Here is a 15,437-nt window from a genome sequence, read left to right as displayed (position 1 = left end):
TCTGATATTATATTAAAGCGTCTGATGATTGCAAATGGAGTGTTTGATCCCAGAAGTTTGTTGTTTTATGTGTACGTGCTCAGTCCTGTCCGACCCTTTTGACCCTATGGACTGTAGACCACTAGGCTTCTCTCTCCATGGAATTCTCCAGGCAAGAATACTGATGTATAGATCAGTCTTATGGACTCTGTGGGAGAGGGAGAGGGTGGGGAGATTTGGGAGAATGGCATTGCAACATGTATAATATCATGTATGAAACGAGTCACCAGTCCAGGTTCAATGCATGATACTGGATCCTTGGGGCTGGTGCACTGGGACGACCCAGAGAGAGGGTATGGGGAGGGAAGAGGGAGGAGGGTTCAGGATGGGGAACACAGGTATACCTGTGGCGGATTCATTTCGATATTTGGCAAAACTAATACAATATTGTAAAGTTTAAAAATAAAATAAAATTTAAAAAAAATAAATAAAAGACAAAGAAAATTAAAAAAAAAAAAAAAAAGAATACTGCAGTGGGTAGCCATTTCCTTCTCCAGGGGATCTTCCCAACCCAGGGATCCAAACTGTGTCTCCTGCATTGGCAGGTGAATTCTTTAACACTAAGCCACCTGGGAAGCCCCTGTTGTGCTTTTAGAGTAGTTTTCTTTCTTTGCTCAGAGATGAGTGTGAGCCAATTCTTTTTTCTGTCACCTAGTGTCTATTGTTTACTAAGTGAAGCAAAGTAGCATTTAGAAAACTCATGTGTCAAGCATAGTCTGGGGGAGTTGGGGGGTATTTTTGTTATTGTAGCTGTTCCACTTAAGCCACTTCATCTGTTCCTCAACAAACTTGATAACAGATTGTTTTCATCATTTTATTGATGAAGACACTCAGATGTAGGAGCATTAAGTGACTCACAAAAGGGCACACAAATCCATATATGTGACTTTATGTAGAATATTTGTATTTACTTTTAAAGAGCTCCCTTGTGGCTCAGATGGTAAAAGAATCTGCCTGAAATGCAGAGGACCCAGGTTCCATCCCTGAGTTGGGAAGATCCCCTAGAGAAGAAAATGGCAAACCACTTCAGTATTCCTGTCTGAGAAATCCCATGGACAGAGGAGCCTGGTGGGCTACAGTCCATGGGATCACAAAGAGTCAGTCATGACTAAGTGACCTACACTTTCACTTCACTTTTGCTTTTACAGATAAAGAATAATGTGTACATTAACGTAATGAGAATTATTATGTACACATTCTCATCCCACTTTTCTGTTAAGTGAAATTCCAAAAACCAAAACAAAAATATTGGACTTTCCACAGAATCATTTTGCTTTTTACATTCAAGAGCTATCATGCACAAAATTTAATTGTGAGAGACAGGAACAAACTGGGCAGACTAGATTTTTGCCTCCAGATGACCAGTATGAGCTCACAATATCAGGAAATGAGTAAAGAGAGGAAGTGGCTAGTTCAGGGGTCTAAAAGTAGGCAGGCAGGACGTTTCTGAGAACCATGTGGGGTGAGGAGAGAACCACCAAGCTCCAGAACCGTTTGAAGCCTAAATTAGTGCCAGCTAAAAACTGTCGTTCACCATCTGGTTCTGACAAGGATGAAGTCACTGGCCCCTGCACTCCTGACCTTGAACAAACTCTGAAAGGAGTCCAAGGTGGAGATCAGGAATGAGCCCTCTGTGCTCCGAGAAAAACTGGCAGAACAGGCCTTCACATAGTTAGATATTTTTAGGAGAAGAGTTTATGAGCCCAGTTTTTTGCATCTTCTGATATCTAGAGAAGCACTAAAATTATTAAAAGAGAGATTGCTCCTCATGACTAGCAGCAACCTTCTTGTGACTAGTAGCAAACCTCTGCCAAAATGTGTGCTTAACTACACAAACCCCCCTTTACTAATATATAAATATGTATATATATATATGTGTGTGTGTATATATATATATATATATATGTATGTATGTATATACTGATCTTACTCCGTACTTCTTTGGAGCAGTTTCTCAGAACTATCTGACATTCTGTCTCCTGGGCTGTAGTGCTCATTTGGCCCAAATAAAACTCAACTCACAACACTCACGTTGTGCATTTTTTTCCATTGGACATAAGGAAATTTGTGCTTTGTTGAGAGCATTTCCATTCACTATTCTGCCTTCAAAACAATTGTCTAATATCTCCCTCATCAGTACTGCATCTTAAATGTTTAGCAAGTGAAAGGCCATGGATCAGACCTTCTGTTATTCTTAGGGAGAAAGATCCACCTCCCACCCTCACCCCCACCCCCTCCCACCACTCCAATCTCCCTAACACACCCTCAGGCCCACAGTCCAGAAATACCTTAGTGGCCTGTGGGGCTCAGAACTTCACACCCCAGTTCTAGTCCATACTCATTCAGTCACATCCCTCTAGAGAGAAGAAAAGCAACCCAAAATACAGGGCTTTTTTTAAAAGGGCAATGCCTCTCCAAAAAGAGCTGCCCGCATGTTTTCCTTCTTCACACATACACTCTGCTGTGCTAAACCAGAGAAGAGAGAAAACCTTTTGAAAATCTGTTACTAAAACTCATCTCAGCCTCACAATCAAAATGCTGGTAACCTCAGACGAGTAAGTTTTTCATAGCAGTTGTTTTATATCATCCTCCACCTTAATCACAGCAGCAACAATCCATTTCTCACAGGTAGATAATATCTTTGCCAACAGAATGGTACTCATAACCACTGGATAGATAATGTAAATATTATTTACTTGTGTGTCATGGCTGTTCTTGGAAATTCTTAATGAAAAATATGTGTAAAGTTCAGTAAATCACAGTCACAAATCAAATATTGGAGACCAAAATGGAGAACTGAAGGAATTTCCTGGTCCAGGGTTTAGGCCTCTGCAACTTTCACTGAGAGGGTCTGGGTTCAATCCATCTCTGGTCTGAGAACTAGGATCCTACAAGCCCCATGCAATGTGGAAAAAAAAACCTGGGAGAGTTGAGACTAACGAATGAGAAAAAGAAAATGTATCAGACCATTAATAGTCTTATTCATTGCACCTGTCACATTACTTTATATAGTATCTGTTTATATGTCTCTCTCTCCAAGTTGACTATATGTTCAGTAAAGGCAAAACCTGTGTCTTATTTTCTTTTGTATAACCATCACCCAGTGTGAAAAACACTAGATAATCATTAGATAAATGAATATTTTTATTGTTTAACATAGCAGATGACAGAATTTTTAATTATGATTAGCACAAATTTTTTATTCCCTTTTCTTTGTTCTCACACTTGATTTCTGCTTATTAAAAAATACGATGCTATTTCCAGCTACTCATTACTGAAAATTGGAACAAGGAAAATATGAAGAAAAATACCTTAAAATCTCGTTATAAAATTATATGCTATAAACATATAAAATATGTTTCCTTTCCATATTTTCTGTGTATATTTTGTGCTAGCAGGAGCTACACATTATTTTATGATTTTTCAACTAGCATTATATCAGGAGCATTTCTTACATTTTGAATACTTCATAAATATAATTTTTAAATTTTTGTATTTTTCAATTGTAGGGTAATATCATATATATTTAACCTTTCTCCTATTGTTGGATATAAGATTTTCCTAGTATTTGGCAAGTCAAATAATACTGAGATAAAAAAATCAAATTGTGTAGTATCTTGTTCATATGTATTATTTTTTGAAGACAGATCTCTAAAGTGGAATCATTAGTTCAAAAAGTGATAGCATTTTTAATACTACAGATATATTTTGCCAAATCTATTTGCAATACTAGCCTACTAACATTTCAAGTAGCAGCTTATGAGAATGTATTTATTTCTTTATTCTTATGAGTAAGACATTTTCAAATTGAAGGAGCTTAATTTCAGAACTTGATTTGTACGACGATGCCATCTGCTGGCCATAGTACAAAATTACAAAAGCAGAAGTGGAGGAGCCCCTTTGGAAACGGCAAAAGTATTGTGACTATTATCGGTCTTACAGGTTTTCAGAAAGTGCTCTTGCTATTTGGGTTTCTAATTATCCTCAGCAACCATATAAAATAAAGCTTACAATCTTTCAAATGATACTTATTAATGCATCTTGTTCGACCTGAATTTCTGGAGAACTTCACATGGTGACAAGTCTATCGTCTGCTGAAGACAGATATGAGTCACAAAGCATGAGCTCAAGGTCATAGTTTAACAGGGATACACAAAAGCAAACTGATCACTGCAAACATGACCAAAGGCTTTTGCAAATGAAAAATAAAATTTACTAATATTTGTGATTTGAATCATCCTTATTTTATAAAATGCACAAATGCATATCTCATAGTACAGGCAACCTCTATAGTGGCCCCCAATTACAATTCCCCACCCCTTAGTATCCATACCATTTTGGAATCCTCTTCCCAAGAGAGCCAGTGCATTTCCATCTCTCTCTCTTTCTTTCTCCAGTCTCTCCCCCACCCCCATAGGAAGCAAACTGCTGTGATGTGAATGGTGGTGGTGGTTTAGTCGCTCAGTGGTGTCCTACTCTTGCAATCTCGTGGACTGTAGCCTGCCAGGCTCCTCTGTCCATGGAATTCTCCAGGCAAGAATGGAGTGGGTTGCCATTTCCTTCTCCAAGGGATCTTTCCGAACCAAGAATCAAACCCGGGTCTCCTGCACTGTAGGCAGACTCTTTACCAACTGAGCTATGAGAGAAGCCCCTGTGATGTGAATAGCCCTATGAAAAGGCCGACATGGCAAAGAATTTGGGTCTCCAGTCAGTAGCCAATGATGACCTGAGACCAGCCAACACCCATGTGAGTGAGCTTGGAGGTGGGAGCTCCCTAGTCAAGTCTTGACCTGAGACCCCACCCCTGACCCGCACCTTGAAGGCAGCTTGCTAAGAAACTGAGTCAATCACCCAGCTAATCTGTGACTCACTGTTCACTAATAAAGATAATTTGAAACCTACTGAAACATTTCAACATTAATTTCTACTTAAGTACTCAAATTAAGTCCTGTAAAATTTTTAAATTTCAGTTAAAGTATCTAACTCTTTGAAACACCTCAAGAAGCAAATACAAGTAAAATTATTACAAAACCTATTGCTATTCTTGTACTTAAATCTATTTTAAAATAAAGCAGTAGCTTTTAAACTTCATTTCGTGTGTTATTCCTATAATTTTTATACTTCTCTAAGGTTATAATCGTACTTAAACTGTCCAATAGTTGTTACATTATTAGATCCTTGAATACTTTTCTAGTTTTCAGTAATCTCTATGGACCAAAAAAGCAAAATACTTCAGGAAATAGTTTGTCAAACAACTGATTTTTAGATTGTTTGCTTTTGCATCATGACTGAACTCAAGCTGCAGACCATTAAGTTGGCTCTTGTTTTCAACTTAATTTATTACAAAAAATGGAACATTTGGAATTCTCACCTTTCATATAGATTTTGTATTTCTTAGCCTAATAATCTCCATTACAAATGATACATGTTTTAAGTCTCATTTTAGCTAACATTTAATTATGCATTATGCTATCCTTTTTATATATTGCTATTATCTGTTAGCACTATTAAAAATTGTGTATGCGTTCTTGTACCATTTAAATTTTCGGGCCATTTGGAAAGTCTAAGCCTAGGAAAAGAGGAATCAAACTCTTGAAGTTAGTCCCTTTTTAAAACGTGTGGTTAAATCATCGTTTTAAAGCACGAAATTGAACTCTCTTTTCCTCTTTCTGCTTTCTTATTGTGTATGATCATCCTCCTTTGGATTCTGCTTTTTCTGGGCTTACATAATTTCCAATATTTTCCCATCTTTACTTACACAGTTAAAACAAATACCTCTCTATACTTCACAAACATATATTAATATAAGCTTATACAAAATCATTTAGCTATATTAACACATTTAATGAAATTATTAACTTCTTTTTTTTATGTTCAAATTTCTTTTTTTTTATTTTTTTTAATTTTATTTTATTTCTAAACTTTACAATATTGTATTAGTTTTGCCAAATATCGAAATGAATCCGCCACAGGTATACCCACATTCCCCATCCTGAACCCTCCTCCCTCCTCCCTCCCCTACCCTCCCTCTGGGTCGTCCCAGTGCACCAGCCCCAAGCATCCAGTACCGTGCATCGAACCTGGACTGGCGACTCGTTTCATACATGATATTATACATGTTTCAATGCTATTCTCCCAAATCTCCCCACCCTCTCCCTCTCCCACAGAGTCCATTAGACTGTTCTATACATCAGTGTCTCTTTTGCAGTCTCGTACACAGGGTTATTGTTACCATCTTTCTAAATTCCATATATATGCGTTAGTATACTGTATTGGTGTTTTTCTTTCTGGCTTACTTCACTCTGTATAATAGGTTCCAGTTTCATCCATCTCATTAGAACTGATTCAAATGTATTCTTTTTAATGGCTGAGTAATACTCCATTGTGTATATGTACCACAGCTTTCTTATCCATTCATCTGCTGATGGGCATCTAGGTTGCTTCCATGTCCTGGCTATTATAAACAGTGCTGCAATGAACATTGGGGTACACGTGTCTCTTTCCCTTCTGGTTTCCTCAGTGTGTATGCCCAGCAGTTTGAAATACATTTCTGAAATATAATCTGTTAGCATTCTCTTTTTTTTTTTTTATATCAGCCAGCGGCAGCCCCCTAGGCCAGTATTTCCCAGCTCTTGTGCCACAGCAGGTATCAGTCCATCAGGACGAAGCTGTTAGCATTCTCATTTCAGATTACAACTATCTATGCTGACAAGCTTTTCTTTTATATCATTATGAACACATGACCTTGTAAAACAATTTTATTGATTTATATATTTGTCTATTATAATATTACTAACATTAATGCTCAAAATGTCACAAACTGCCCCCAAATAGTTCCTTCAAACTGACCTCTATGTATATTATCTTTAAAAGAAGTTTTTTAAGACTTTATTCTTTTAGAGTAAAAGATTGGATCACAACAATCTTCTTACGCTAAAACTTTTTTAAAATTTAAAATTTATTTTTAATTGGAGGATAATTGCTTTTCAATGTTGTATTGTTTTGTGCTATACAAGGTGAATCAGCCATAAGTATATATATACGCCCTCCCTCTTAATCCTCCCTCCTGCTCCCCCCACGTCTAGGTCATCACAGCACCAAGCTGAGCTCTCTGCGTTATACAGCAGGCTCCCAGTAGTCATCTGTTTTACACATGATAGTGTAGATATGCCAGTCCTCCTCTCTCAGTTCATCCCACCTTCTTGTTGCCTGGCTGTGCATCACAGCAATCTTGAGGGGGAAGTTACAGAGATTTCTCAAGGAATCCCTATCCTGACACATGCATAGATAGCCTCCCCTATTATCAACATCTCCTACCAGAGTGGTACACTTGCTGTCACTTGTTATAATCAATTAACCTGCCTTGACTCAGTCCATAGTTTACCTAAGAGTTCACTTTTGGTGTTATATTAATACATTCTATGGGTTTGGACAAATGTAAAATAACATATATCCATCATAAAATCATAAAGCGTGTTTTCAGTGACCTAAAAATCTTATGTGTTCTGTCTGTTCATCTCTCCACTCCACATCCCTGATCTTTTTACCATCATCATACTTTTGCCTTTTCCAGAATATTGATGAACTTTGTCTTAAATGCTTCCTTATTCACAGATGACAATTAGATATATCCCTTCTCCAAACTTAATTTTTCCCTCTTCAAGCCATGAAATCAGCTAAATCCCAAAGAGCCCGGGTTCTTTCTCTTCTCCATTAAAAGTTTCTAATACTTCCTTTTGAACTTAGGATGAGCATTCAAGCTTACCTCATTATTTGGTCACTTTCTCATTTTCATTTTCTGTCATTTTCCCCACTACTTGTAGTCTCCTTCCACACTGACCTCCTCTGAGGTTTCAAATGCTCTGCAATAGGTATTTGATCATAATTTCCATTCCTGAGGATGTATTTTAGTCTAGAGGGAGAAGGCTTTGTGATAAACAGCAACAAAGACACAGTATCTCCTTGGTATCACTGGCACACAGCACAGCACCCAGAATGTGGCCAAGCTGCAGTAAGCAGCTGTGATTAAATGAAAGTAAGGGGATTGGAACAATAAACCTGATGAAAGCAATCAACGTATAAGTTAAAGGTATTATTGCAACAGTGTTCAAACAAAACTAATATTATATATCTAGGTCAAAGCAAGATTACAGAAGCATAAAATTATTGGAGAAAACTGCAGCACAATGGGGCATGCTGCCCGATAAAGACATTTAAAAAAAAAGATAAGTTTAAGAAAATCTTCCCGGACGGAACTATTCTGGCAGTCCAGTGGTGGGACTCTGGACTTCCACTACAGGGGGCATAGGTTCAGTCCCTGTTTGGGGAACTAAGATTCCACAGGCTGCAATGCTGCCAATAAATAAATAAATATCCATTCTTAAAAAAAGGAAAAGAAAAAAACCTTCATGGAAGCCTACCAGGCATGTGCTTCTGTCTCTGCCTCAAGTTGCTTGATGGGTATGTCTGCCCTTAATTTTTTTTTTAATTGGGTAACTGATCTTTTTATTGTTAACGTGTAAGAGTTCATTATTATGAATCCACATCACTTCAGATATATGACTTACAAACATTTCCTCCTGTTCTGTAGGATGTCTTTTCACTTTTTCAAAAGAAAATTTTTTGGCCATGTGGGATCTTAGTTCCCCAAGCAGGGATCAAACTTATGTCCCGTATATTGGCAGTGCACAGTCTTAACCACTGGACTGCCAGGGAAATCTCCCTTGATTCTTATATACGTAAATATATGTCAACCCATAATGACTTCCTACAACATCTATGAATAAATGGCTAAAATGCAGAAAGTTAACATTTAACAAAGCATTACAGTAGAATGATAGAATTCACGTTTGTCCTAAGTCCTAAGCCCCCTTTCCTAATGTTATGACAAATTACAGGATATTTCTTTTTTTTTATATTTTTGCAACTGCTATAACTACAAGAGCAAAATAATTTAAAATTACAGATTTTTTTTTTTTTTACTTTACAATATTGTATTGGTTTTGCCATACATCAACATGAACCTGCCACGGGTGTACACGTGTTCCCAATCCTGAATCCCCCTCTCCTCTCCCTCCCCATACCATCCCTCTGGGTCATCCCAGTGCACCAGCCCCAAGCATCCTGCATCCTGCATTGAACCTGGACTGGCAATTCATTTCTTATATGGTATTACACGTTTCAATGCCATTCTCCCAAATCATGCCCCCCCACCCCTCCACCGACAGAGTCCAAAAGACTATTCTATACATCTGCCATATGACCCAGCAATCCCATGCTGGACATACACACCGAGGAAACCAGAATTGAAAAAGACACTTGTACCCCAGTGTTCATCGCAGCACTGTTTATAATAGCCAGGACATGGAAGCAACCTAGATGTCCATCAGCAGATGAATGGATAAGAAAGCTGTGGTACATATACACAATGGAGTATTACTCAGCCATTAAAAAGAATATATTTGAATCAGTTCTAATGAGGTGGATGAAACTGGAGCCTATTATACAGAGTGAAGTAAGCCAGAAAGAAAAACACCAATACAGTATGCTGCTGCTGCTGCTGTTGCTGCTAAGTCACTTCAGTCGTGTCTGACTCTGTGTGACCCCATAGACGGCAGCCCATCAGGCTCCCCCATCCCTGGGACTCTCCAGGCAAGAACACTGGAGTGGGTTGCCATTTCCTTCTCCAATGCATGAAAGTGAAAAGTGAAAGTGAAGTCGCTCAGTCGTGTCCGACTCTTAGCGACCCCATGGACTGCAGCCTACCAGGCTCCTCCGTCCATGGGATTCTCCAGGCAAGAGTACTGGAGTGGGGTGCCATTGCCTTTTCTGCCAATACAGTATACTAACGAATATATATGCAATTTAGAAAGATGGTAAAGATAACCCTGTATGCAAAAAATTACAGATTTTTAAATAAGGAGTTTGAAGAAGCTATTTGAAGACATAAGGACCAAGATATTTTCTTTCAGTCCTTCCACTGGTCTGGCCACCTGTGGAAAACAGCCCAGCACAGAGTAGTCACTTGGATTATTGAGAAGGACAGTCAGAAGAGAACCATTAAAAAGTGATGATAAGGAGACTTCCCTGGTGGTCCAGAATCTGCCTACCAGTGCAGTGGACATTCCTGGTCCAGGAACTAAGATCCCACATGCCGTGGGGCAACTAAGCCCATGGAGAGCTACAACCGCTGAATGAAGTCTGTGTGCAGCAAATGAAGCCTGCAAGCCTAGAGCCACACTCTGCAACAAGAGAAACCACCATGATGAGAAGTCCTCACAAGGCAACCAGCAAGTAGCCTCCACTTGCTGCAACTAGAGAAAGGCTTTGTGCAGCAACAAAGACCCAGTGCAGCCAAAAATTAGTTAGTTATTTTTTTAAAAATAAAATTTAAAATGGTGATAAAGACCCAATCATTACAGTATAAGGCCTATGCTGTTGCTACTGCTAAGTCGCTTCAGTCTCGTCCAACTCTGTGTGACCCCATAGACAGCAGCCCACCAGGCTCTGCCGCCCCTGGGATTCTCCAGGCACACATTGCTAATTCCCTAGCATTAACATTTATCATCTTTAAAAACAAAAAAACTCTTAAACAGCAAATATACCTTGACTCTACATCTATTACTAATAAAACAAGATGATCTGCCATGCTTTCTGCACTGTAATTGATTCATGGACCCACAGGAAGAAATAATACCCTGTTGCACTGAAATCCTGGACTCAGCATAAGAAGTCATCGAGCTTTTATGATAATCACTTCTTTTCCATGAAAGGCTTCTAAGTAGTGTTTGTGCATGCCAGATTCAAGAAGAAATATTCTGATTCAGAATAAAGCAAAAATATTCTAGGAGCAGTTACAATTTGTGGTTGACTACTACCCTGGGGAAAAAAATGAGTTTCATTTCCAAGCAGGTGTTCAAACACAGTTTAAACACTTGACGGGTAAGTTATAGGGAGACATTTACAAATTTAGTGGATTTTTAAATATATAAGATCATGTTCAAACCTGTGATGTATGATTCTGTAAATATAGATGCTTACCACCCTCATATTTCCTGTCAGCAGTTCTGGACGGCATTTTCTTCCTTTTGCCAAGAGATTTCACATCAGTATAAACATGCTTCTCTGTCATGTCTGAAAGGTAGAGAAACGTGGAGATGAGATGTGGTTGAAAGTGAACTTTCTCATACATTCAAGAAAAAAATTATTGCAATTCACACTTCTCATACAACATATGAGAAATTGTTCTTTATAAAAATTATATTTGAGGGGATCTTCCTCCTCTTTTATGAGAATTCCTTTGAATGCCTAAAATAAGTAAAGTGTGTGTTGGAATTTCACACCATTGGTGGTCTTTTGCAGGCTTGAGGGAGGCTGCTGTGCCCATGATGAATGGAGAATTGGGGTGGGGGGGGGGGGCAAATGTGTAAGGTGTTCAGACCAAAATATACATATACATCATTTTGAAGAGACTTTCCTACTGTGTTCAGAAACAGATTAAAGCAATAGGTCATAATACATAAAAGCAGAGCTGCCAGAAGAAAGGCTGAGAAGTTGCAGCTTTGGCTGCATGAGATCCTTTTATTTTTAAACCACAAATCACAAGGGTTTCCTGTTTTGTTTTGTCTTGGTTTGTTTTCATTCTAAGCTATCTTTTTCTGTAGCACAGCACATCCTCTGTATACTGTAATGCTCGATTATAATAATACATTTTATAGATATAGTGATAATAAATCCAGAGCTATTCTGATTTCCCCATCTGGTTTTTTCTAAGTCCATCCTCACTTGTCAAACATCCTGCTTATATTTTTAATTCAGTATGAGTTCCTTCTTCTGTGTAATGAGGAACCCATTGAAACTGACAACAACCACAAGTAGGTGGCTCTTAGACATGTATCTGGACAAATACGATAAAATATCCAGAGATCAAGACAGGTCAACAACATCATCAATGCCACTGGCTCTCTAAAGCTTTTGAAGCTGCTCTTGAGTGTGTTGACAACCTCATGGCTATAATAGAGTTGTCACAGCTCCAGGTAACTTATTCAGTATTCAAGACAAAAAAGAGTAGAGGGAATGAAAGCCATTCCAGAAAGCTAGACAACTTTGTTTTAAGTCTTAGTAGCCAAAGGTGGGCTACATAGCCATTCTAGCTACAAGGGGAGCTGGGAAAGTAACTTGTGTGAAGAAAAAGAGAAAAGGTGATTCAGAAGAGCTCGTGGACTGGTCAATAGTCTTTGGCCCCCTAGGCTAGGGCTAACACAAGATTTAATGGACATCAACACATTTTTGAAGTCTAACTATTTATACCCTCAAATTAATGTAAAGGTAATGTCCAGGTGGTTCAGTGGTAAGGAATCCACCTGCACGCAAGAGACACAAGTTCGATCACTGGGTCAAGAAGATTCCTGGAGAAGGAAATGGTAAACCACTCCAGTGTTCTCGCCTGGGAAATCCCATGGACAGAGGAACCTGGAGGGTGACAGTCCATGGGGTTGCAAAAAGTCGAACATGACTTAGTGACTACACAACAACAACAGTGATTCCAAAAAGGCATTTTAATTTTCAGAAAAAGAGCTAAGAGCTATACATATCACAATATAGAATGAATTTAGAAGATCTTTTACTACATTTCTTGTCTCTGCTAGTTTACCTACTGCAATTATCAGTATAAAAAATTAGCTTAAGGGACTTCCCTGGAAATCCAGTGGTTAAGACTTTACCTTCCAAAGCAGAGGGCGCAAGTTTGACCCCTGGTCAGGAATCTAAGATCCCATGTGCCTTTTGGCCAAAAAACCAAAACAAAAAAACAGAAACAATATTATAACAAATTCAATAAAAGCCTTTTTAAAATATAAACTTAAAAGCAGAGAACTCTGAATAATTTTTGCCTTTAGGAAAAACAAAAGTTTGAATTAGAAAGATTTCACCTGAAGGATATGTCTGGGTTAATGTACTAAGGGATTCCATAGATTGTAACAACTTTATATTGGAAAGAAAAGATGGGTGAGTCCCAGAAAGGACTGGTAATCAAAAAAAGAAGAGAAAAACAGTTTGGGACTGAACAGAAATCTTAGGGTATTTTTCGATCTCTGTATAATATTCAGTCTCATTGATTCTTTAAAAACTGCTCTTAGGGACTTCCCTGGTGGTCTAGTGGTTACAAATTTGCTTGCCAATGCAGGAGACACAGGTTCAATCCCTGTTCCGGAAAGATTACATGTGCTGCGGGACAACTAAGCCCTGTGCCCTAGCTGTGAAGCCTGTGTGCTCTAGAGCCTGTGCTCTGCAACAAGATAAGCCATGGCACTGAGAAGCCTGTGCAAGGCAACTAGAGAAAAGCCCGCTGACAGCACTGAAGACCCAGCACAGGTAAAAAAGTAAAAAACAGACTGCTCTTTGTTTGCCAACTCTGGCTAAATCTGATGCTGATAGCCCCTATTCACAGCTTCTCCATCAATGCCCAACATCCTATCTTCCAGCAGCACTAAGAGTCTGTGGAAATAATGTATCCGGGCTATAATCACTTTGAATGCATTGCCATGCTCCTTCTCCTCCACCTGGCAAAATACATAGTCTTCCTTCAAACTTGACTGAATGCATTTCTTTGAAAAGTCTTCCCTGTGCCTGAGCAGAGTTAACTCCATCCTTCCTGTGAGTTCTCAGATATCCTTAATTATGATCCAATTACTTCTGTTTTCACATTGCACTTTAATTATTTACAGCTATTTCTGTCCCCTGAAATTTGAATTTCAAGGCAAAGGGTCTGTGACTTAATTACCTTTAAATTTTCAGCACCAAGTATAATGTGTGCCTTGCACACAGTAAGTGTTAAGTAAGCATCGGTAAACAGAGGGATAAAGGAACAAATGAATAATCTAAGGCAGGAGGCAATTATAAACTAGGAAAACCAAAAAGAAAGAGCAATTAATTATTTGTAAAGGTGTTTATGACACAATAATTTGATCTCCTTAAATGACTTTGTTTCTAAACTTAAATACAAAGTGTTTACCTTCAAAAAATTTTCAACTTATAAGGAAAAAAGATTTCACATAGTCATTTATTTGTATACTACTAGAAACAAACAGAGAAGGCAATGGCACCCCACTCTAGTACTCTCGCCTGGAAAATCCCATGGACGGAGGAGCCTGGTAGGCTGCAGTCCATGCTAAAGGTCGGACAGGACTGAGCGACTTCACTTTCACTTTTCACTTTCATGCATTGGAGAAGGAAATGGCAACCCACTCCAGTGTTCTTGCCTGGAGAATCCCAGGGACGGGGGGAGCCTGGTCGGCTGCCCTCTATGGGGTCGCACAGAGTTGGACACGACTGAAGTGACTTAGCAGCAGCAGGAGCAGCAGCAGAAGCAGCAGCAGAAAACAAAATATTCCCTATCTAGATTATTATAGTTTATAACTAAGAGTAAAAGCTAACTAAAATGATGATACAAAACATTCACAAAAAAATTATTCTTAAAAAAAATGAAAGGTAAACGTACCTTTTCTATGCCTTTTCTTAGTCTTTACAATTCACTTTATTCAGTTTCTTAACAAGGAAATTTGGATGGTTCAGCATTATTTCATTACCAGAATAAAAATTCTTCATTCAATGACCTCCTTTTGATTCAATATAGTTCTACTTGAAAATGTTATAATTCAGGGGGGTTCGCTCTCCTTTCCTAAAGTCTCATTACTCTGAGTCGTGTTCAACTCTGCAACCCCATGGAGTGTAGCCCACCAGGCTCCTCTGTCTATGGAATTCTCCAGGCTAGAATACTGGAGTGGGTAGCCATTCCCTTCTCCAGGAGATCTTCCGGACCCAGGGATCCAACACATGTCTCCTGCATTGCAGGCAGATTCTTTACCATCTCAGACTTTCACATATCAAGCCCAAACAGATAGGATTAAGGATGTTAAAAATCTCTCCAGAATCAGTAGCTGATGACACACAGTAGCTTTGATCTTACCTGTAAGTTCCACAGTTTGTTCAGAAATAGAGTTGGGAGGGTTCACTTTCCCTTCTAAAGGCTGAACGGGAGGAAAAGATCTGATGTCCAGAACAACTGAAAATATTCTCAGCAGTAGAATAGGAAATCTTGACATTTGAGACATTCTGAAAGTTTCTGTTCTTGTCAGAACTCTTACATATGTCCACATTATTTAAAGTACCCTTGCCTCTCCATGGTGTGATCACTTACCTAGAACCAGATTCCTGGAATGTGTCAAGTGGGCCTTAGGAAGCATCATTATGAACAAAGCTAGTGGAGGTGATGGAATTCCAGTTGAGCTATTTCAAATACTGAAAGATGATGCTGTGAAAGTATTGCACTCAATATGCCAGCAAATCTGGAAAACTCAGTAGTGGCCATAGGACTGGAAAAGGTCAGTTTTCATTCCAAT

General features: G+C 38.7%; 1 protein-coding gene across 1 annotated transcript in view; it reads right to left on the bottom strand.

The window, feature by feature from the left end:
* Positions 1-15,149, bottom strand: part of LOC147372710 (C-type lectin domain family 7 member A-like) — a 55,428-nt gene extending 40,279 nt beyond the window's left edge. Inside the window, exons 1-2 of the mRNA XM_086404119.1 lie at positions 15,005-15,149; positions 11,080-11,172 (exon numbers count right to left, since the gene is read on the bottom strand). Coding sequence (XP_086260245.1) covers positions 11,080-11,172; positions 15,005-15,149 — 238 coding nt within the window. The remainder of the gene's footprint in view (positions 1-11,079; positions 11,173-15,004) is intronic.
* Between the last annotated feature and the right edge of the window lie 288 nt (positions 15,150-15,437).

The sequence above is a fragment of the Bos grunniens genome, chromosome 5 (assembly GCF_055505025.1).
Source record: "Bos grunniens cultivar Pamir isolate PY7600 chromosome 5, Bosgru_T2T1.0, whole genome shotgun sequence".
Taxonomy (NCBI): domain Eukaryota; kingdom Metazoa; phylum Chordata; class Mammalia; order Artiodactyla; family Bovidae; genus Bos; species Bos grunniens.
Note: the sequence above shows the minus strand (reverse complement) of the source record. Positions and strands in the feature narration are given on the sequence as shown.